The sequence below is a fragment of the Oncorhynchus masou genome, chromosome 9 (genome assembly GCF_036934945.1).
Source record: "Oncorhynchus masou masou isolate Uvic2021 chromosome 9, UVic_Omas_1.1, whole genome shotgun sequence".
Taxonomy (NCBI): Eukaryota; Metazoa; Chordata; class Actinopteri; order Salmoniformes; family Salmonidae; genus Oncorhynchus; species Oncorhynchus masou.
Genome location: NC_088220.1, coordinates 84,874,735 through 84,898,582, shown reverse-complemented (window position 1 = coordinate 84,898,582; position 23,848 = coordinate 84,874,735). Strand labels below are relative to the sequence as shown.

Genomic DNA, 23,848 nt, shown 5'->3' with positions numbered 1-23,848 from the left:
TTGAAACACCTGGAGCTGCTGATGCTCCACAGCAACACCATTCACAGCATCGCTGACAGGGCCTTTCAAGACCTCAAGTCCTTACAGGTATAACCCATGACAGCACTGTCATAAAACACCTGTCGATATACAGGTAATAGAACCACGTGAGTACATGAGGGATATGTGGTTCCTGAGGTAATCAAGCAAATGACATCCCATCATGCTTAGGGTCATGTATTGAATGGGTCATTAATATTTTAGCAGGCTATTATTTTGGACATTATTGTGGCATGTCTATGCCCCCATTAAGATGACAATGTCCCCATCCACAGGGCAGAAGTGGACACTGAATGGTCGGCTGAGCCTGAAAACAATGTACAGTGCCTTCGGAAAGCATTCATACCCCTTGAATTATTCCACATTCTGTTGTGTGAATTCAAAGTTTATTAAATATATGTTTTTCCCAGAATGACAAAGGGGCCCCACAAGGGTGTGTGCTCCGCCCCCTCCTGTACTCCCTGTTTTTACATATTTTTACTAATGTATTCAAAATGAATACAGAAATGTCTCCTTTTCATAAGTATTCACAACCCTGAGTCAATACTTTATACAAGCACCTTTGGCAGCAATATGAGCTGTGTCTTTCTGGCTAAGTCTCTAAGAGATTTACACACCTGGATTGTACAACATTTGCCCATTATTGTTAGTTCTGTCAAATGTGTTATTGATCATCGCCAGACAATTCTTTTAAGGTCTTGCTGTTGATGATTTTAAAGTAGATTTAAGTCAAAACAGTAACTCGGTCACTCAGGAACATTCACTGTCTTCTTGGTAAGCAACTCCTGTGTAGATTTGACCTTTTGTTTAAAGTTATTATCCTGCTGAAAGGTGAATTCATCTCCCAGTGTCTGGTGGAAAGCAGACTTAACCAGGTTTTCCTCTAGGATTTTGCCTCTGCTTAGTTCCATTCTGTCTCTTTTTTATCCTGAAAATCTCACCAGTCCTTAACAATTACAAGCATACCCATAAAATCTAATCACATTTTATTGGTTGCATAGACATATATTGAGGGAAATGGTTGTGTTCCGAGCTTCAACAGTGCAGTAATATCTAACAATACACAACAATACACACAAATCTAAGAAAGTGAAAGAATGGAATTAAGAAACATAGAAATATTAGGATGATCAATGTCGCAGTCCGATGTGGACGAGGGGCGTGCTCCCTCTGTTGTCTCCTGAAGTCCACGATCAGTTCCTTCATTTTGTTGACGTTGAGGGGGAGGTTATTTTCCTATCACCACTCCGCCAGGGCCCTCACCTCCTCCCTGTAGGCTGTCTCGTCATTGTTGGTAACCAGGCCTACCACTGTTGTGTCATCTGCAAACTTGATGATTGAGTTGGAGACGTGCATGGCTACGCAATCATGGGTGAACAGGGAGTACAGGAGGGGGCTAAGCATGCACCCTTGTGGGGCCCCTGTGTTGAGGATTAGCATATTGGAGTTGTTGTTTCCTACCTTCACCACCTGGAGGAAGCCCGTCAGGAAGTCCAGGACCCAGTTGCACCCACCACTATGCTTGAAAATATGGAAAGTGATACTCAGTAAAGTGTTGTGTTGGATTATCCCCCAACTTTGCATTCAGGACAAAAAGTAAATTGCTTCACCACATTTTCTGAAGTATTACTTTAGTGCCTTGTTGCAAACAGGAAGCAGGTTTTGAAATATTTTTATTCTGTTCAGGCTTCCTTCTTTTCACTCTGTTAATTAGGTTAGAATGGTGGAATAACTACAATGTTCTTGATTCATACTCTATCACAGCCATTAAACTCTGTATCTGTTTTAAAGTCACCATTGACGTCATGGTGAAATCCCTGAGCAGTTTCCTTCCTCTCCAGCAACTGAGTTAGGAAGGACGCCTGTATCTTTGTAGTGACTGGGTGTATTGATACACCATCCAAAATGTAATTTATAACTTCACCATGCTCAAAGGGATATTCAATGTCAGATTTGTTAAAATGTTTACCCATCTACTAATAGGTGCACTTCTTGGCAAGGAATTGGAGAACCTCCCTTGTCTTTATGATTGAATCTCTGTTTTAAATGCAGTGCTCCACTGAGGGAGTTTACAGATAATTGTATGTGTGGGGTGCAGAGATGAGATAGCCATTAAAAAGAAATCATGTTAAACACTATTTATTGTACACATAGTGATTCCATGCAACTTATTATTTGACTTGTTAATTATTCCTGAACTTATTTATGCTTGCCATAACAAAGGGATTGAATACTCATTGACTCAAGACATTTCAGCTTTGGAATTTCTATTAATTGTAACAATTTTGAAAAACATAATTCCACTTTGACATTATTCGGGGATTGTGTGTAGGCCAGCAAGATTTTTTAAAATCAATTTTACTTTCAGGCTGTAACAACAAAATGTGGAAAAAGTCAAGGTGTGTGAATACACTGTATACCATATGCCATGGCCGTCTCAGTCACCAGATCTCAACCCAACTGAACACTTATGGGACATTCTGGAGAGGTGCCTGAGACTGCATTGTCCAGCACCACCAACAAAGGATGGAATTATGATGTCACTTCCCTCCAATAGAGTTCCAGACACTTGTAGAATCTATGCCAGGGTGTTCTGTTCTGGCTTGGTGGTGGTCCAACATCCTATTAACACACTTTCTGTTGTTGTTTCTTTTATTACCCTTATATATACACCACTTAGAAGACATTTTGTATCCAAAGCCACACCCACATAATTTTTGAAACAATTGGTGGTCCTGAACCCACTATCCTGGCATTGAAAAGCACCATGCTCTAACAACTGAGCTACAAAGGATCCTTTATGTTTGTAATATGTTGACTCATTTAATTCACATTTGCTCATATCCACATTGGCAGACATGACAATGATTTTGTTAAATGTATAACCTACTCCATTCATAACCTCATATCATTCTTTGACAGAGTAGACTTTTCCCCACCAAGCTAGTGGAGCCAAAGAACTAAGCATGCTAAGACATTAATAAATACAAGTTCCCTCCTTCCAGTAACATCTTTCAAGTCCAAGTGTAATTCATCTTGGAAAATATATCACCAAATAAACAGCTGTGTCTTTTGTCCGTGGTGTTCATATTTTATTCCAAAGAAGTTTGTAGGCCCTGAGGGTTAACTCAGAAAGGGGTTTATAAAAGACCCTGGACATGCATCACTTTACAACTGCTTTGAGTTACTCTTATTTAAAAAACATTCACAACGGTGACTTCTGGAAGTGCTCCCAGGCAGAACAACCTCACATCCCCTCTGGCCCGGATGATATTTACAACACTGTTTTTCCTAATGAAGGAAACATGTTAGCCGTGGTAGACCCTCGCTCCAGGGGTCTCTATGTATGACTATAACTTGTATTTTTCAATGATGTGCCTTCAGGTCCTGAAGATGAGCTATAACAGAGTGAAAGAGATCAACAAGGACACCTTCCAAGGCCTGGAGGGCCTGGTACGACTCCACATGGACCACAACCTCATCGAGTTCATCAACCCGGAGGCGTTCTACGGTCTCACCATGTTACAGCTGGTCCACCTGGAGGGCAACCTACTCCAGCAGCTCCACCCGGACACCTTCATCACTCTGAGGCACAGCCAAGTGTTCAAGGTGTCCTCCGTCAGGAACATCCACCTGTCTGACAACCTCCTCGCCAGCCTCCCCAAAGACGTCTTCACTGGCTGCTCTCAGCTGGAGAACATCTATCTCCATGGCAACCCCTGGTCCTGCGACTGTCGCATGGCTTGGTTCCCAGAGTGGGCTGAGATAAATTCAGGTAAGGTTACATTAGATTTCTGTCTGCAACGTTCTGAATGTTTTGATTTAACTGAGTACGCCCTGTTGACAGTTACTGTACATTTAAAAAAAAAAAAAACATTAAACCAGGCAAGCTCAGGGTGGCAGGTAGCAGAGTGGTTAGAGCGTTGGGTCAGTAACCAAAACCAGGCAAGCTCAGGGTGGCAGGTAGCAGAGTGGTTAGAGCGTTGGGTCAGTAACAGTAACCAAAACCAGGCAAGCTCAGGGTGGCAGGTAGCAGAGTGGTTAGAGCGTTGGGTCAGTAACCAAAACCAGGCAAGCTCAGGGTGGCAGGTAGCAGAGTGGTTAGAGCGTTGGGTCAGTAACCAAAACCAGGCAAGCTCAGGGTGGCAGGTAGCAGAGTGGTTAGAGCGTTGGGTCAGTAACCAAAACCAGGCAAGCTCAGGGTGGCAGGTAGCAGAGTGGTTAGAGCGTTGGGTCAGTAACCAAAACCAGGCAAGCTCAGGGTGGCAGGTAGCAGAGTGGTTAGAGCGTTGGGTCAGTAACCAAAACCAGGCAAGCTCAGGGTGGCAGGTAGCAGAGTGGTTAGAGCGTTGGGTCAGTAACCAAAACCAGGCAAGCTCAGGGTGGCAGGTAGCAGAGTGGTTAGAGCGTTGGGTCAGTAACCAAAATGGTTACTGGATTGACTCCCGGACCTGACAAGGTAAAAAACTGTCGTTCTTCGCCTGAACAAGGCAGTTAACCCATTGTTAACCTGTTAGGCCATCGTTGTCAATAGAACTTGTTCTTAACTGACTTGCCGAGTTCAATAAAGATCTGGTGGATTCTCTACATGCATGAATTTATATCGTGAAAAAATGTGTTTCTTCAGTACATTGATGGGACAGTTTGGGACAGTTTCTAGCAGGAAAACCCTGCTTCTCCAAAGAAGACAGATCATCTTTATTGTTGGAAATACGTCTTTTCACTTTTTTTCAATATCAGCATCAAGTTGTACTTAAAAATACTAAAAAACAGGAACAAAAGGCGCTATTGTTTTTATCAAAAATGTAATAAATAAGCAAATGTAGATGGATCTAAATCTAAATTTAGACTCTCGTGGATCATTTCTTAATACCAACTTTGTGATTTAGAGCATTATCATAAACAACATTTGAAAGCATGGGAAATAGTGAACCAACACCTTAATAAATCATGACTGAAAAACGACATATCGATTCAGTAATGACCTTGTTTTCCAGGTGTGCTGAAATGCAAGCGTGACAGGAAGTATGCCAGAGGAGAAGCCTGCCCCGTCTGTGAGACCCCTTCTCCCATTAGAGGCAGGAGCCTCATCCAACTTCCCCGTGATGCCTTCACCTGTACCAAGCCCCGGATCCACCCCCATCTGAAGCAGAGGAACGTCAGCCTGGACGAGGGGGATTACACCCTGTCTCCCCCCGGGACTTCATCGCTCCCATTGGATCCCTCCAGATGAACCTGACAGATCAGTTCCACAATGACGCTAGCCTTACCTGCACAGTCCAGAGACCATCAGCCATGGAGAACCTGACTCTAACCCAGGTGGAGGAGGAGGAGAAGAACGTGACCATGCTCTCCACCACCATCTCTACATGGCTGGTTTGTAATATTGACTATGAGCACATCCAACAGCTCTGGCGCATCCTGGCTACGTACAGTGACGTTCCCATGAGGCTAGAGAGAGGGTTGATGCTCTCCAGGACCCCAGACATGATCTACAAGTACACCCAGATCAGACCAATGGAGGGACATGATGAAATCCACACAGATATCGAGGCTGATATTATAACTTCACCCGCGTGGTTGATGCAGGGAGAGGTTAACTTTCAGCTGGACCGTACCACGACCACATTCTCCACTCTGCACATTAAGTACAGGTCAGTGGTTAACCTGCGTGTGGAGAACAAGGTGTCGCAGAGGAAGGACCGTTACAGCTGGACCATCATCAAACGAGACAACCAGACCCAGACTGAGCACTCTGTCCTCATAGGTGGGTGTTGGGCAGAGATACAGCCCCCATTCAATGCTTTTTGATGCTTGTTGAAAAGGGCTCCATCAAAGCAATGCATGGTTAATATGTGTCTTGTTCATGACTGAGCACTCTGTCCTCATAGGTGGGTCCTACAATACACAATATGTTGTGGATGAGCAGAAATGTGTCCATATGATGTATGTAACATACTCTCAGAGCTACAATATAGCAATGTGCATTATAAAATCAATTTATTCACGTGATTCTTGTTGTAATTACAGGTGGGGTGGTGGAGCTCAACTGCCAGACTTTGGGGGAGCCAAAGCCCTCTGTCGAGTGGATCTTATCGGACGGCAGTAAGGTGCGGGCGCCCTTCTCCAGCGAGGACCGCAGGATAGTGATCACCGTTGATGGGAGGCTCATCCTGAGAGGAACAGACACCTCAGACACTGGGCTTTACCGCTGCATCGCCACGAACTACCTGGACGCAGACGTGCTCAGCTTCCGGGTCACCGTGCTGTCTCCCGATGTGGAGGAGGAGGAGGTCAACGGGGTCAAGCTCTCACGGCCTCTGGGCCAGAGCCTGGTTCTAGACTGTGGGTCCACAGGCAGCCCTGATGCCTCGGTCCAGTGGATTCTACCTGACCACACAGTGCTGGAGAAATCCTATGGGAACAGGAAGCTCTATAGGAATGGGACTCTAGGAATAAAAGATCTGACCTCCAGAGACCGGGGGTTTTACAGGTGTCTCAGTGCTAACTACCTGGGGGTGGACCTGCTGACTTCCCAGGTGACAGTTACTGGGGAGGGGTACAGGAAGGTGACAGTGGTGGATAGAGAGGGGTCAGGAGTGGAAGCTGGGGTTGAGTTTGAGGTTGATGGGGGCATAGAAGAGAGGGAGGATTCCCACAGTGAGATCCCTTCCTCCAGCCCCTCTGAAAGAACCATCAAGGAGTCCAGGACCATCACATCAGATAGGCCATACCCCAGACTCAGGTCCTCCTCTCAGGGCAGAGGATCAGGAGGCTCAGGGGGGAGGCGGAGGGGCCCAGCCAGCAGTAGACGCATATGGAGCAACAGGAGGGTCTTTGATCAAGCCTCCAGGAAAGTAGACCCCCAGAGATTTGCAGAGTTCATGAAGAAGGCTCAAGGTGGTTCAACAATGAAGACAGAGAGGGAAAAAGGAGTCTCTGAGACTGACATGTCTGCGGACGGGGATGCTGGATCTGGGGAGGGTCTGTCTCATGAAGACGGACTCGTTGTTTTACCAACCAGCGTCATGACAACCACAGATACTCTAGATGAAAGAAAGATGAGAGTAACTGCAAGCAGAGAGAACGTAAACAATCAGAATAATGTCATGGCAACCACCGACAACAGTGAAACCAGTTTCATAACAACCATGGAGATCCCAGATGACATTCGGACTAGTTTCACTGTAACAACAGAAAACACTGACAGAGTGACGACAGAGTCATACAGCCGGTCAGACGCCACACCCATCGAGTCCACATTCAGCCACGGACCCATCATCACAGGGAGTATCAGTGGAACTCAGAGTGAGGCAGTCACACCAAACATTCCCAGTATCAGTAGGTCTAGTGGAACTAGTGGGTCTAATGGTGAGTCGTATGCTCTGGAGAGGAACATGACGGTACCCCTGAGGCTACCCGTCACTCTCCGCCTCACCGTGACCGACACCACAGACGAGACCCAGATCCTATTCTCCGGAGAAGCACCTGCAGAACCAGAGACCTCCACCGGGGCGGCGCGATCGCTTGTCACCGACCCCAACGTCACCCCCATGATGGACAGTCCCAGGTCACCCCCCAGAGGGCCTGAGATCCACACAGCCACTGACCCAGACAGCCAGACCACCTTCACCGCAGTCACCACCACCGAGAGAGAGCAGGATGAGATCACCTTCCACACCACCCAGAGGATCAAGTCCCCCCGTCTGCCTGCAGGCTCCACCATCATCTCCCGCCAGCAGATCCACATCATCCCCCCTAAGAATGGCCGAGGAGGAGGAGGAGGAAGAGGAGGAATGGGCCGGAGGAGGAACCATCCTGGCAGGAGGAGGTTTATCAAGCCCAACCGAATCACAGACATCCAGTCCATCCTGAACAAACTCAAACATCCCACCACGGTGAAGAAGCAAGGCAACAACACAGTACCCTACACTATGGAGCTGACCACAGGTACTTTATATCATGTTGTTCAAATATGATATGTAGTTTCTACACTATGGATCTTAGCACAGTGTACGTTATCCCAAATGAGAAAAAATGTGGTATATTACATGTATGCTAAAGTGTACTTAAATATACAACAAATTTAAATAACATAATTCAAATGCGAAATGTACTTTTCTGGTATATCTTAAATATCTATAAATATATACTGAACAAAAATATAAACACAACATGCAACAATTTCAACGGTTTTACTGAGTTACAGTTCATATAAGGAAATCACTTAATTGAAATAAATAAATTAGGTCATAATCTATGGATTTCACATGACTGGGCAGTGGCCCAGCCATTGGTGCACCTGGGATGGCATAGGCATAGGCCCACCCACTGAGGAATCAGCCATTCACAATGAATTTTTCCCCACAAAAGGGCTTTATAACAGACAGAAATACTACTCCTCAGTTTCATCAGCTTTCTGGGTGGTTGATCCCAGACAAAGGTGAAGAAGCTGGATGTGAAGGTCCTGGGCGGCAGTTGTGAGGCCGGTTGGGGATACTGCCAACTCTAAAATGACGTTAGAGGTGGCTTATGGTAGAGAAATTAACATTCAATTCTCTGGCAACAGCTCTGGTGGACATTCCTGCAGTCACAATACCAATTGCACATTCCTTCAAAACTTGTGACATCTGTGGCATTGTGTAGTGTGACAAAACGGCACATTTTAGAGTGGCCGTTTATTGTCCCCAGCACAAGGTGCACCCGTGTAATGATCATGCTGTTTAATCAGCTTCTTGATATGCCATACCTGTCAGGTGGATGGATTATCTTTTCAAAGGAGAAAAGCTCAATAAACAAATTTGTGCACAAAAATCTGAGAGAAAAACTTTTTTTGTGCTTATGGAAAATTTCTGGGATCTTTTATTTCAGCTCATGAAACAACACTTTACATGTTGCGTTTATATTTTTGATCAGTATACTATCATCACACTTCAATACACTTATTAAAAGTGTACTTTAAATTAATTGTTTTTCAGTCTTTTAGTATACTATATGTTCACTATCGTTAAACTTAAACATACTCATTAAAACTGTACATTAATTTCAAACGCTTTAAAATTATTTGTGTATTTAAAATACACTTGGAGTTGTTTTTAAGTTGAAGCACAATAAAAAAAAATTGGAAACTGTTTGTAAGTGATGAAACGTGCTGTTATACAGTGCCTTTCAAAAACATTCATACTCCGTGTATTTCTTCACATTTTGCTGTGTTAAACAGCGTGAATAAAATTGATTTAATTGTAATTTGTTGCCAATAATGAACTCAAAATACTCTGTAATGTCAAAGTGAAAAATAACTAAAAAATAAATAGTAAGATGAATAAAAAAATTGAAAAAATACAAATATATATATATATAAATTATAGTCGTTGCATAAGTATTCAGCCCCTTTGTTGAGTTAAGAATACATTAGTTCAGGAGTATAATGTGGCTTAACAAATTACACATGGACTCACTCTGTGTGAAATAATAAGGGTTGCACATAAAGAGAGGGCAGTGATTGGTTGATGGGTAACAATATCAAATCAGACATTGAATATCTCTTTACGGATGGTCATTTTAAAACTTCTTGACACACCCATCCCATTAGCGGGATAATTTTCGTCAACCACCAATGAATTGCAGAGCGCCAAATTCAAATTAAATTACGAAAAAATATTTAATTTTCATGAAATCACAAGTGCAATATAGCAAAACACAGTTTAGCTTGTTGTTAATCCACCTGCCGTGTCAGATTTCAAAAAAGCTTTTAGGCGAAAGCATACCAAACGTTTCTGTAAGGACATCTCTCTCAGCAGACAAAACATTACAAACAGCTAGCAGCAAAGTAGATTGGTCACGAAAGTCAGAAAAGCAATAAAATGAATCGCTTACCTTTGATGATCTTCGGATGTTTGCACTCACAAGACTCCCAGTTACACAATAAATCTTCCTTTTGTTCCATAAAGATTATTTCTATATCCAAAATACCTCCATTTGGTTGGCGCGTTATGTTCAGAAATCCAAAGGCTCAACAATCCTCAGGTTGTTTTTACAATATGTAATCGATAATGTTTCAACCGGACTGTAGCTTCTTCAATAGGCTAGAGCATTGGACTAGTAACCGAAAGGTTGCAAGTTCAAATCCCCGAGCTGACAAGGTACAAAATCTGTTGTTCTGCCCCTGAACAGGCAGTTAACCCACTGTTCCTAGGCCGTCATTGAAAATAAAAATTTGTTCTTAACTGACTTGCATAGTAAAATAATGGTAAAAAATAAAAAATAAAAAAATAAAAATAGGAGAGAGAGAGAAAATGTCTGCTCCACTCTGTTGGCGCATGCAAAACGCTGCTGGCACCCAGCCATCCAATGACGCGATGTGATTTTTCTCGCTATTTTTTCAAAATAAAAGCCTGATACTATGTCTAAAGACTGTTCACACCATGTGGAAGCCATAAGAAAATAAATATGGCTTATATCCCTTTAAATGGAATGAAGGGATTGGATTTTCCTCAGGTTTTCGCCTGCAATATTAGTTCTGTTATACTCACATACAATATTTTGACAGTTTTGGAAACGTTAGAGTGTTTTCTATCCTAAGCTGTCAATTATATGCATATTCTAGCTTCTGGGCCTGAGAAATAGGCAGTTTTATTTGGGTACGTTTTTCATCAAAACATCAAAATACTGCCCCCTACACTCAAGAGATTAATAATTATGCTGTGGATTATGTATTAAACCACCCAGACACATCAACGATATACAGTCATACTGCTGAAATGAGCTGGAATGAAACTTCTCAGGGATGTTACATTGAGGCCATTGGTGATTTTAAAACAGTTACATAGTTCAATGGCTGTGACGGTGAAATCAACAACACTGTAGTGATTCCAAAAATAATGACAGAAATTACAACGTGAAAAGAAGAGTACAAATATACAAAATAAAAATAGTACTGTATGCAACAAGGCACTAAAGTAATACTGTAAATAAAACTGCAAAGGAATACACTTTTTGGCCTAAATGCAAAGCCTTATGTTTGGGGCAAATTCAACACAACACATCACTGAGTAACTCCTGCCTTATTTCAAGCATGGTGGTGGCTGCATCATGGCATTGGTATGCTTGACAATCTGCAAGTACTGGGGAGTTTTTCAGGATAAAAAGAAACGGTTTGGAGCCAAGCACAGGCAGAATCCTAGAAGAGGACTTGCTTCAGTCTGCTTTCCAACACCTTTCAACAGGACAATAACCTAAAACACAAGGCCAAATTTACACTGGAGTTGCTTACCAAGAAGACAGTGAATCTACTTGAAAATATATGACAAGACATGAAAATGGTTGTCTAGCCATTATCCCCGACATCTTGACAGGACTGGAAGAACTATGAACAGGATAAAGGGTTAGGGATTGGCTCTCAGAGACTTACCCAGGAAGACTCGCCAATGTAATCATTGCCAAAAGTGTTTCTATAATGTATTGACTCAGTGAGCTGAGTAGTTATGCAACAACTATATTTTAGTTATTTAATATCTATCAATATTTACAAAATGTAAAATAAAATCTTTGCATAGATTGTTGACAAATTTTTTTTTTAAATGAAATCAATTTTAATCCCACTTTGTAACGATTAACATTTTAAGAAATCCAATGGGTATGAAGACCTTTGCAAGGCACTGCAATTTCAGTGGCAATAATGAGTTTTGAAATACTTTCTTAATTTCAGTTCAGAAGACTGCAGAGAAAGTTGACAATGATAACGATTGTTTATTCCATATAAGGTAGCATGCACAGCTGAGAAAAATGCTTCCTGAGACTATACTTTTTAATATCTCAAGTAAATATACTTAAGTATACTTAAAAAAAAAGTATATTTAACATAAATGTCCACAAAATATATTAAAGTATACTTTCAAAAACACATTTGCAAAATGTTTTGCATATTACCCAGCATCCTTTTCTGCAGCTGAAGTTTATAATTTATAATTTATAAATATAATATGATAATATTATAATATGATATTGTTCCTTATATTTAGGTAATTCAAATGTTTTTGATGTTCATTTCCAAACTGAATAATGTTGTACTTCTAATTGCACATCACATATGACACATTACACATTTTATTGAAATGTTTATTTATCACCATGTGAACAGCTAAAGTGTGAAATACCACTGGTGAAGTTATCAAAAGCGTAACTTGTAGTTTGCTGCTCCAGCCACAATTGCTTTGTAAATAGCATTGGCTGAAAAGATGCCTTAGTAAATGAAAGTTACCTTTACATGGCTAATTACAATAACTAATGAGTAGAAGTCTATTTGTAAAATTATACTTGAAACATGAAATACTTGAAATAACTTATAATAATAATAACTTGAAATAAATGCACTTTCTTTGTAAAGAAAATACAGGAGATATAATTCAAATACAATTTTAGTACTTCTAATTCATGAGAAACATACATAAAATGTACTTAAGGTGTATTCAACGTATATTTGTTTTGCTCTTTATCTAATATACTAAGAAAAAATGGAAAAAAGCATCCCAATTTACATAATTTTTTATGTATTTAATCAAATTAAATGCTAATGAAATACAAATAAAATTGACATTAAATGTATTTAAAATAATTTTTTATATACTTAAATATAGTTATACTTGTCATGTTGTTCAAATGTGTTATGTCGTTTCTTGTCTTTGACGTTGACATTATCTTTGTTGGTGAGACTCTTGAGCTTTGAGGAACAGCCTAAAGTTCATGATGATGATTATGATGATTCATTGTTATTATTGTTGATATTTCAGACTGTGACTGTGATGAGGATGGGAAGAAGAAGACAAGCGGTCAGAGGGTCATCACACCAAAAACATTGCCTAAATCATCGCCTAAAGTCCCTAGCTCCTCTCTAGGAAGAACAGAGAGGCCCATCTCTACAACACTGGACACTCCCACCACCACATACTCAACAGAAGCCCCCACCACCACCACCCAGCCCACCTCCACTGACTCTCAGTCCAGAGGTGAGGTATCCAGCGACGACATGACCTCCTCTGAAGCCCCAGAGTCTGACCCAACACACCATCCTATGACGAGCACAACAGATGAACCAACAACCTCCACCATCACAACCACAACCGCCTCCAAGGTCGTCCGTGGTAAGAACAACTGGGGCAGGCTGTTTGGGAACAGGGCGAAGCAGAAGGAGAAACTCAACGGGCTACGTAAACCAGCCAGGCCCTCCACCACCACAAGGGGTTCAACAACGGTCCAACCCACCACCACCGCAACTACAACAACAACCGCACTGCCCACCCAGCGGTCTCTGGCTGAACCTGTGACCGAGTCACCGTCTAGAGCAGGTAAACACAGAGAAATCCCAGAAAGCTCATCAGACGATGACTATGGAGATTCATCGCCTGACTCTGAGGCCTCTACCACATCCCAGCCTGGCACTAGCCATGGAACTACAACACCAGCCTGGCACTACAGATACTCCAACACCACAGAGTCTTCCCCAGACACCCAGACTATCGCTACTCCACCCACGGAAAAACCTGCCCCAAGAGAAGACACAGATGAGGCCTCATCCTCTGGGTCTGAATCCGGAGGGTCAGGGGGGTACCTATCCCGTAGATTTGGGGGAAACCGGAGACTGAATGGAGGGTCAGTGGGCAGGAGGCCATTCAGGGGCAGGTGGACTTTCAGAAAAACCATAACAACTACCGAAGCACCCAGCACCACCACGGAAACAACAGAAACCATCATTGAGACCACCGTGGAGACCACCACATATCCCACACGGACTGTCTCCGTCTCCAAGCCCCTGTTCACGCCCTCCAGGGAATCAGAAAGGTCTGCAGTGACTGTGTCCACTGACTTGACCTCCGTGGGAGAAACTACTACAGACTCTGACTCATACGAAGATGAAACTGGACAGACGAGCTGGAGTCCACCACTAACCATCCACGAGCCTACACTTCCACCACCAGGCCCAGAATGACTTCCAACACACCTCATCCAGCCACCACCTCCAGGCCTTACACTACATCATCAACCCGCGTCCAGACTAACACCGACCCCATCAGAGTGAACACTAACATCAGGCTCCCGTCAGGGAGAGACAGTCCTTACCAGATCACACAGAGACCCACGATCAGGAGAACCAGGCCAACGGTGTCCAGTAAACGGACCAGACCAAGCCCAGACAAGACCCTGACTTTTGACACACTGACTGTTCTGGAAGCAGAGCAAGGGCACACCAATGGCCCCTACAGCAGCAAGGACATAGACAATGCCATCTCCAACGCCTATACCCACATCACCGGCTATGATACGACAACCGCTAGCATTGTGGGCTTTGAGCCATCTACCAAGGACATTCTCACCAAGCCCAGGATTGTGGGAGGCAACGCGGCTAGCTTCACTGTCCTGTCCAACTCCGACGCCTTCCTGCCCTGTGAAGCCGTGGGCAGCCCTGAACCCACCATCAGTTGGAAACGATTCTCTTCAAGCACAGGTAAAAGGGTATAAATATTTAGCATGTTATAAAACTAACTTGGGAATGAAGTTGTACTGAAATTATACTGTATTTACATATTCTCTCTCACTCCCTCTATCTTGCTCTCTTTCTCCCCCTCTCTATACTCTTACTCTCACTCTCTTTCTCCCCCTCTCTAATATTCTCTCTCTCTTTCTCCCCCTCTCTCTCTCTCTCTCTTTCTCCCCCTCTCTAATACTCTCTCTCTCGCACTCTCGTTCCTCCCTTCCTTTCAGGAAGCACAATGACCATCAAGGGCAAGATGGGCAAGTTTGAGGTGTTCCAGAACGGCACTCTGTCCATCCAGAACGCCAACATCAAAGACCGTGGCCAGTACCTCTGCCTGGCCGAGAACGATCAGGGGTCAGACAAGCTCCTGGTCACCCTGTCCGTAGTGGCCTACCCCTCTCGCATCCTGGAGCCCAAGGTACGGGAGATCAAGTCCCACTCTGGGAAGACAGTGGAGATGAAGTGCAAGGTGGAGGGCCGCCCCACCCCTCTGGTGTCCTGGATCCTGGCCAACCGCACCCAAGTCAGGGGCCACAACTCGGACCCCAGAGTGTCAGTGACCCCAGAGGGCACTCTGCTCATAAAGCAGGTGTCTGTGTATGACCGGGGCCACTACAAGTGCATCGCCAGTAACCCAGCAGGAGCCGACACTGCCACTGTCAGACTGCAGGTGGTGGCAGCACCTCCTGGTATCCTGGAGGCCAAACGACAGCAGGTCCAGGCTGGTGTGGGTCAGAGCCTGTGGTTACCCTGTACCGCTCAGGGCAGCCCCCAGCCCACCGTACACTGGGTCCTCTATGATGGGATGGCGGTGCTGCCCATGAAGACCTCTGTGGACCCCAGGGTGTCTGTGTTTGCTAACGGGACGCTCCACCTGACCGATACGGCTGCCACGGACAGTGGAAAGTACGAGTGCATCGTCACCAGCTCTACAGGGTCAGAGCGCAGGGTGGTGACGCTGACGGTGGAGAAGAAGGAGATGGCTCCTGAGATTGTTGAGGCATCACACCTCAGGACGGTGCTGTCGTATGGTGACCAGCTCAGGCTGAACTGCTCGGCCACCGGGGACCCCAAACCCAGGATAATCTGGAGACTACCGTCCAAGGCTGTGGTGGACCAGTGGCACAGGTAATGAGGACATGATCTGTAATATATACGTAATCACACAGTCTATTCAGAGGCATAGACGCCAGCAGATCAACAGAATCGTCCAGAATGTAATGGTATGCTGGTATTTCCTTTCAGTGGAACTAAGGGGCCAAACCCAGATTTTGCATCCGCCAAACCCAGATTAGTCCTTTGGACTGCCAGATGGTGTAGCGTGATTCATCACTACAGATACGCGTTTCCACTGCTCCATAGTCCAATGGCAGCAAGATTTACACCATTCCAGCCGATGCTTGGCATTGAGCATACACTACATGTGAGCATCTTAGGCTTGTATGCGGCCATGGAAACCCAATTCATGAAGATCCCACTGAACAGTTATTGTGCTGACATTGTTTCCAGAGGCAGTTTAGAACTCGGTAGAGAGTGTTGCAACCGAGGACAGACAATTTTTACGGGCTACGCGCTTCAGCACGTGGCGTTCCCATTCTGTGAGCTTGTGTGGCCTACCACTTTGCAGGCTGAGCCGTTGTTGCTCCTAGATGTTTCCACCTCACAATAACAGCACTTACAGTTGACCCAGGGGGCAGCTCTAGCAGGGCAGAAATTTGTTCGGCAGCATCTGATCTAAAGCTACATGTAATATCTCTCCTTGGACAAAAGGTACAGACTGTAGTGTTCAAATGAACCCATAACACGTCATCTTATCACAAGCTGTAGCATGCTGTTAAAACCCAATGAATTCAACCCAGTATACAGTGCCTTGCGAAAGTATTCGGCCCCTTTGAACTTTGCTTTTGCCACATTACAGGCTTCAAACATAAAGATATAAAACTGTATTTTTTTGTGAAGAATCAACAACAAGTGGGACACAATCATGAAGTGGAACAACATTTATTGGAGATTTCAAACTTTTTTAACAAATCAAAAACTGAAAAATTGGGCGTGCAAAATTATTCAGCCCCTTTACTTTCAGTGTAGCAAACTCTCTCCAGAAGTTCAGTGAGGATTGCTGAATGATCCAATGTTGACCTAAATGACTAATGATGATAAATACAATCCACCTGTGTGTAATCAAGTCTCTGTATAAATGCACCTGCACTGTGATAGTCTCAGAGGTCCGTTAAAAGTGCAGAGAGCATCATGAAGAACAAGGAACACACCAGGCAGGTCCGAGATACTGTTGTGAAGAAGTTTATAGCCGGATTTGGATACAAAAAGATTTCCCAAGCTTTAAACATCTCAAGGAGCACTGTGCAAGCGATAATATTGAAATGGAAGGAGTATCAGACCACTGCAAATCTACCAAGACCTGGCCGTCCCTCTAAACTTTCAGCTCATACAAGGAGAAGACTGATCAGAGATGCAGCCAAGAGGCCCATGATCTCTCTGGATGAACTGCAGACATCTACAGCTGAGGTGGGAGACTCTGTCCATAGGACAACAATCAGTCGTACATTGCACAAATCTGGCCTTTATGGAAGAGTGGCAAGAAGAAAGCCATCTCTTAAAGATATCCATAAAAAGTGTTGTTTAAAGTTTGCCACAAGCCACCTGGGAGACACCCCAAACATGTGGAAGAAGGTGCTCTGGTCAGATGAAACCAAAATTGAACTTTTTGGCAACAATGCAAAACGTTATATTTGGCGTAAAAGCAACACAGCTCATCACTCTGAACACACCATCCCCACTGTCAAACATGGTGGTGGCAGCATCATGGTTTGGGCCTACTTTTCTTCAGCAGGGACAGGGAAGATGGTTAAAATTGATGGGAAGATGGATGGAGCCAAATACAGGACCATTCTGGAAGAAAACCTGATGGAGTCTGCAAAAGACCTGAGACTGGGACGGAGATTTGTCTTCCAACAAGACAATGATCCAAAACATAAAGCAAAATCTACAATGGAATGGTTAAAAAATAAACATATCCAGGTGTTAGAATGGCCAAGTCAAAGTCCAGACCTGAATCCAATCGAGAATCTGTGGAAAGAACTGAAAACTGCTGTTCACAAATGCTCTCCATCCAACCTCACTGAGCTGGAGCTGTTTTGCAAGGAGGAATGGGAAATAATGTCAGTCTCTCGATGTGCAAAACTGATAGAGACATACCCCAAGCGACTTACAGCTGTAATCGCAGCAAAAGGTGGCGCTACAAAGTATTAACTTAAGGGGGGCTGAATAATTATGCACACCCAATTTTTCAGTTTTTGATTTGTTAAAAACGTTTGAAATATCCAATAAATGTCGTTCCACTTCATGATTGTGTCCCACTTGTTGTTGATTCTTCACAAAAAAATACAGTTTTATATCTTTATGTTTGAAGCCTGAAATGTGGCAAAAGGTTGCAAAGTTCAAGGGGGCCGAATACTTTCGCAAGGCACTGTAAATTACCTTATTAAGCCTCTCAATCTTTTCTCCATTAGCAGTTGCTGGTGGAAAAAACTGAGACCAGAATAACTGAGGGGGGTATTTGCCTGAATAACAAGCTAATATGACGGATTTTAGACTGGATATCGACACGAACAAGTTTTATATTATTTGAGCAAGGATTAAAAAATGAAGATGAGAGCACCAGAAGAACATTGGCTTCCTGGTTGAGACATTTATCTTGCTCCTAATAATGCAGCTGACATTCTGTTATGTATCCTCTCTGCATGCAATCACTGAAAAAAAGAACTTGTCCGTATTTTGGAAGTCTATTTGGAACAGAGACTTAAGTAAGCACACATTGGCAAAAAAAACACTTTCTTTGTGAATGTCGAAGAATGTAGTGCCTAATGGTTTGATTCACTGTTCAGTTCATCAAATCATTATTCCCCCCTATATCATTATCTTCATTATGCAGATAATGACACTTAGTAGAATGTTTTTCCCTCTGTTTCTTGTCCAATTTAAACTGTTATGAGGCTGGCGAGGCAGCCCTGACGTGTTTTTTATTAATCTTTTATTTTTTTCTGCAACTGCTGTAGGATTCGGAAGAAGCCATTATTGTGAGTCATTGTCAATGGCCTTGATAAAAGAAAGAGCTGATCTGCTGTAAGCCAGCCTGGCCCTGCCAGGTGAAATAGAGTGATCTGCTGTAAACCAGCATGGCCCTGCCTTGTGAAATAGAGTGATCTGCTGTAAGCCAGCCTGGCCCTGCCAGGTGAAATAGAGTGATCTGCTGTAAGCCAGCCTGGCCCTGCCAGGTGAAATAGAGTGATCTGCTGTAAACCAGCATGGCCCTGCCAGGTAAAATAGAGTGATCTGCTGTAAGCCCACCTAGCCCTGCCAGGTGAAATAGAGTGATCTGCTGTAAGCCCGCCTAGCCCTGCCAGGTAAAATAGAGTGATCTGCTGTAAGCCCGCCTAGCCATGCCAGGTAAAATAGAGTGATCTGCTGTAAGCCAGCCTAGCCCTGCCAGGTGAAAATAAAGTGATCTGCTCTAAGCCCGCCTAGCCCTGCCAGGTAAAATAGAGTGATCTGCTGTAAGCCAGCCTAGCCCTGCCAGGTGAAATAGAGTGATCTGTTGTAAGCCCGCCTAGCCCTGCCAGGTGAAATAGAGTGATCTGCTCTAAGCCCGCCTAGCCCTGCCAGGTAAAATAGAGTGATCGGCTGTAAGCCCGTCTGGCCCCTGTAAGAATGACACATTCCATGTATGTTTTATGGAGATTGATGGAAATACCAAGCAGGAGCACATATACTGTAAACTCCACAAGGATGAAAAGTCATTAGATTTTGTTGATGTGATGACATAACTGCTGCTGTTTAAAACAGAACATTTCCCCCAGTACATGACGTACTATACTTCTGTATGTTATTGTAAAATCAATAGGACGTAATATCATATAAAGCAACATTCTTTCTCTACTCAACTCTTTTTAATTTGTTGTCATCTACAAATGATGACTCACTGAATCTCCGTTTGGGTATTGGTTAGCCTACAATTAGGGTGTGGAAATTTTAAGATTATTTTGCTCTTCACTCGTCGTCACTTAGTAGCCTCCTCCCGACCGGTCACGTTGTACAGTGCCATATTTTCCTAAAGGAAACCCTAAGTGTTTCGTTTTTTTTGGAATAGAAACACAATAATATTAATCAAATTAATGAAGCTACATTTCTTAAAATCAATCCCCATTTACTATGTTCTTGCAAAAAAAGGTTTTAAATTCTCTAATACAGCCAATTTTTAAAAACAGTCAAATGCTTCTCAAGGATGGCTTCTGGGGGTCAAACTAGAACTAACGAGCATTAATGGCAAAAATGTCTGACACTTAATAACGTGCAATATAATTATGCGGCAGCCCGCAAGCTGTGATGCAGTACTAAGTAACTGTTAAAGAAAGAACCAATGTACCTAATTATTTTTCACATCTCTTTATCCAGGATGGGAAACAGGATCCAGGTCCTGGACAACGGTACCCTGGTCATAGACTCTGTGAGTGACAAGGACGCTGGGGACTACCTGTGTGTGGCGCGCAGCAAGGTGGGAGACGACCTCCAGCTCATGAAGGTCACTGTGTCCATGAAGCCAGCCAAGATTGAGCCCAAGACATACAGCAAGAAGCAGGTCCCCTACGGCAACGACCTGAAGGTGGACTGCAAAGCATCTGGAGCCCCGGAGCCAGAGATCTCCTGGGGTCTACCAGACGGCACCGTGGTCAACAGCGCCCTGCAGGCAGACAGCAGCATTGGAGGGGGACGCGCACGTCGATACATCCTGTTTGATAATGGCACGCTTTATCTCAACCAGGTGTGAAATCTACCTGAACACTAATTAGTTAATGCATTGGCTTGCTAGGAGTAATGGGCTGTATTCAATGTTGCTAACTCAATGTTGCTAATTCAATGTTGCTCACTCAACGTTGCTAGATGTATTTCTTCTCTGTCTTTGTAGTCCTCTGACTCTGAACTGCTCGTACTGTGTCTGTCTACAGGTGGGCATGGCGGAGGAGGGAGACTACACGTGCTATGCCGAGAACCAGCTGGGCAAGGACGAGATGCACGTCCACATCACCGTGGTGACGGCAGCGCCACGGATACGGACGCCCAGCCGGACCTACGCCCAAGTGAAGCCTGGAGGTGACATCCGCTTCGACTGCGAGGCCACGGGCGAGCCCAAGCCCAAAATCCTGTGGATGCTCCCTACCAACGACATGATCGCAGCCTCCAACGAACGCTACCTGATGCACGTCAACGGGTCTCTCGATATCCGGGACGTTAAGCTTAGGGATGCTGGTGAGTACGTGTGCATGGCTCGCAACACCGCCGGGGATGACAGCAAGGTTTACAAGCTGGATATTGACGGAAACCCTCCGGTGATCAATGGCTACTACCAGAACAGGACCGTGGTGAAAGACACAGCTGCTAAGTACTCCAGGAAGTTCATAGACTGCAAGGCCGCTGGAGACCCGCCTCCGAAGGTCACCTGGATCATGCCGGATAACATCTTCCTGAACGCTCCGTATTTCGGCAGCAGAATTATTGTCCACCACAACGGAACGCTGGAATTCCGGAATGTCCGTCCGACGGACATGGCGGAGTTCATCTGCATGGCGAGGAACGACGGAGGGGAGGCAGTGATGGTGGTACAGCTGGAGGTCACTGACATGCTCCAACGACCCATCTTCAAGAACCCCTTCAACGAGAAGGTGGTGACCCGCATGGGCAAGACCACAGTGCTGAACTGTTCTGCAGATGGTCACCCCACACCAGAGATCATCTGGCTGCTGCCTAATGGGACCCGCTTCACTGGCAGCCCCGACCGGGGCTCGCGCCAACACCTAGGCAATGACGGAACCTTCGTCATCTACAACCCCACGAAGGAGGATGCTGGGAAGTACCGCTGTGCCGCTAAGAACTCGGTGGGCTACATTGAGAAACTGATAGTTCTGGAGGTGGGCCAGAAACCTTTAATCCTCACCAGGCCCAGAGGGATCATACGCAGTGTGTCTGGGGACCCTCTGTTCCTCCACTGCCTGGCTGATGGCAGCCCCAGACCCAGCATCTACTGGACCATCCCTGGAGGCCACACCCTGGTCAGGCCTCAGGTCAATGGACGCCACCAGCTGATGGAGAACGGGACCCTGGTTGTCAGGGACACAACCCTCCACGACCGGGGTAACTACGTGTGTCGGGCAGGGAACGACGCTGGCGAGGCCGTTCTCACAGTGCAGGTAATCATCATCGCCTACCCTCCCCGCATCACCGCGGGACCCCCTCCCACCGTGAGGGCGGTGGCGGGGGCGCCCATCCAACTCAACTGTGCCGCCATCGGGATCCCAAAGCCAGAGATTACCTGGGAGCTGCCTGACCGCTCTGTGCTCTCCACGGCGGGGAAAGGGCGACCCACGGGCAGTGAGCTGCTCCACCCACAGGGCACTCTGATCATCCAGAGACCCACCACAGCAGATTCTGGCACCTACAAGTGCCTGGCCAAAAACCATCTGGGCACGGACTCACGGGTCACGTATATGCGTGTGCTGTGAGGACCAGCGCTGACTAAAGGGGAATATAAAACCCCTGGACTATAAACTCTAAACAGACACAGAAACTTTACAGTCTGTCCTATAATGTACAATGTCAGGACAGACTGTTTTCAAGGTGTGGACTTGTGAGGAGCGGGGTTTGTGGAATAGTTTGACCACGGTACAGCTCACATCAATCAGCCAAGAGCAGAACCGGATTATTGAGAGGAGGAGGAGGAGGAGGAGGAGGAGGAGGGAACTAGAAGAAAGGGAAACTGAACAGAAAAAGATCTGTTCTTTTCCCAAAAAGACGGACTAGCTGTTATTCTTATTGTAGCATAGTCAGAGGTCTGGAAACTCACCACTCGTTCTCTTTTGTTTTGTTTTTTAAAGGGTCTAGAGACTGGGTCTGACAGTGAGGCAACATGTTTTTAAAGGGACTTAGAGACTGGATCTGACAGTGAGGCTACATGTTTTTAAAGGGTCTTAGAGACTGGGTCTGACAGTGAGGCTACATGTTTTTAAAGGGTCTAGAGACTGGGTCTGACAGTGAGGCTACATGTTTTTAAAGGGTCTAGAGACTGGGTCTGACAGTGAGGCTACATGTTTTTAAAGGGACTTAGAGACTGGATCTGACAGTGAGGCTACATGTTTTTAAAGGGTCTAGAGACTGGGTCTGACAGTGAGGCTACATGTTTTTAAAGGGTCTAGAGACTGGGTCTGACAGTGAGGCTACATGTTTTTAAAGGGTCTAGAGACTGGGTCTGACAGTGAGGCTACATGCTTTTAAAGGGTCTTGAGACTGGATCTGACAGTGAGGCTACATGTTTTTAAAGGGACTTAGAGACTGGATCTGACAGTGAGGCTACATGTTTTTAAAGGGTCTTAGAGACTGGGTCTGACAGTGAGGCTACATGCTTTTAAAGGGTCTAGAGACTGGGTCTGACAGTGAGGCTACATGTTGACAGTTCTGACCCAACACTATACTGTTACAGCCTATGGAGAGAGAGGAAGACAGAGAAACTCACTACGTTCCCTCTGGACATGTCTCTTTTTTGGTTGTTTAGTGACTGATTTGCTGCAATGACAGAGAGTGATTCTGACTTTACTGCTTGTTTAAATACAGGCAGTATATTCTTATGGACTGCCAAATATATATTTCTCATATACATTTTACACTGGATTATCATACAGGTTTTCATAATACATTTCTCACATTTGTAAATGTGGATCTTTTTGAATGAGCTTTGTTAGTTTGTCATGTTAATCCCTATCTCCCCTATCATGGTTTAATGGGCATTAATACCAACTTTTATGGGTGTGAAATTATAATTTACACAGTATTCAGTGGCATTATACGAACTGTCTCTCAACGTAAATACAATTATTATGCATTATTGGTTTCATGTAATAATATATTTATGCCGTTTGTAGCTAATAATGACTTTGTGGAAATTAATTGGTGCTTGGGAGTAAATGAATGGTACCCGGGAGATGAAATTAAACCAAAGATGGAACGTGTTTCTTGTCCTGTATTTTGTCCTGTTTCGACCAATGTGAAGCTAATTGAGCTAACTGAAGCAACGTGGTTGAATTGTTTTGAGTTGTGATCAAAGGGGTCAATTTTGAGCACTTTCTAAGAATATAGCTCCCAGAGGTCCACGTAGTTGGAATAAGGTCTTCAGCCAGGCCACTATGAGGTTGGAGGCTATGGGTTTTGTCCCAA

The 23,848-nt window shown here is 44.6% G+C and overlaps 1 protein-coding gene across 1 annotated transcript in view; it reads left to right on the top strand.

The window, feature by feature from the left end:
- The window catches only part of LOC135546696 (immunoglobulin superfamily member 10-like), a 27,226-nt gene extending 3,589 nt beyond the window's left edge, over window positions 1-23,637 (top strand). Inside the window, 10 exon segments of the mRNA XM_064975311.1 lie at window positions 1-87; window positions 3,424-3,814; window positions 5,037-5,222; window positions 5,225-5,806; window positions 6,070-7,989; window positions 12,828-13,946; window positions 13,949-14,539; window positions 14,797-15,697; window positions 20,042-20,408; window positions 20,593-23,637. The exon segment at window positions 1-87 is cut by the window's left edge and continues 43 nt beyond it. Coding sequence (XP_064831383.1) covers window positions 1-87; window positions 3,424-3,814; window positions 5,037-5,222; window positions 5,225-5,806; window positions 6,070-7,989; window positions 12,828-13,946; window positions 13,949-14,539; window positions 14,797-15,697; window positions 20,042-20,408; window positions 20,593-22,143 — 7,695 coding nt within the window. The 3' untranslated portion in view covers window positions 22,144-23,637.
- The last annotated feature ends 211 nt before the right edge of the window (window positions 23,638-23,848 follow it).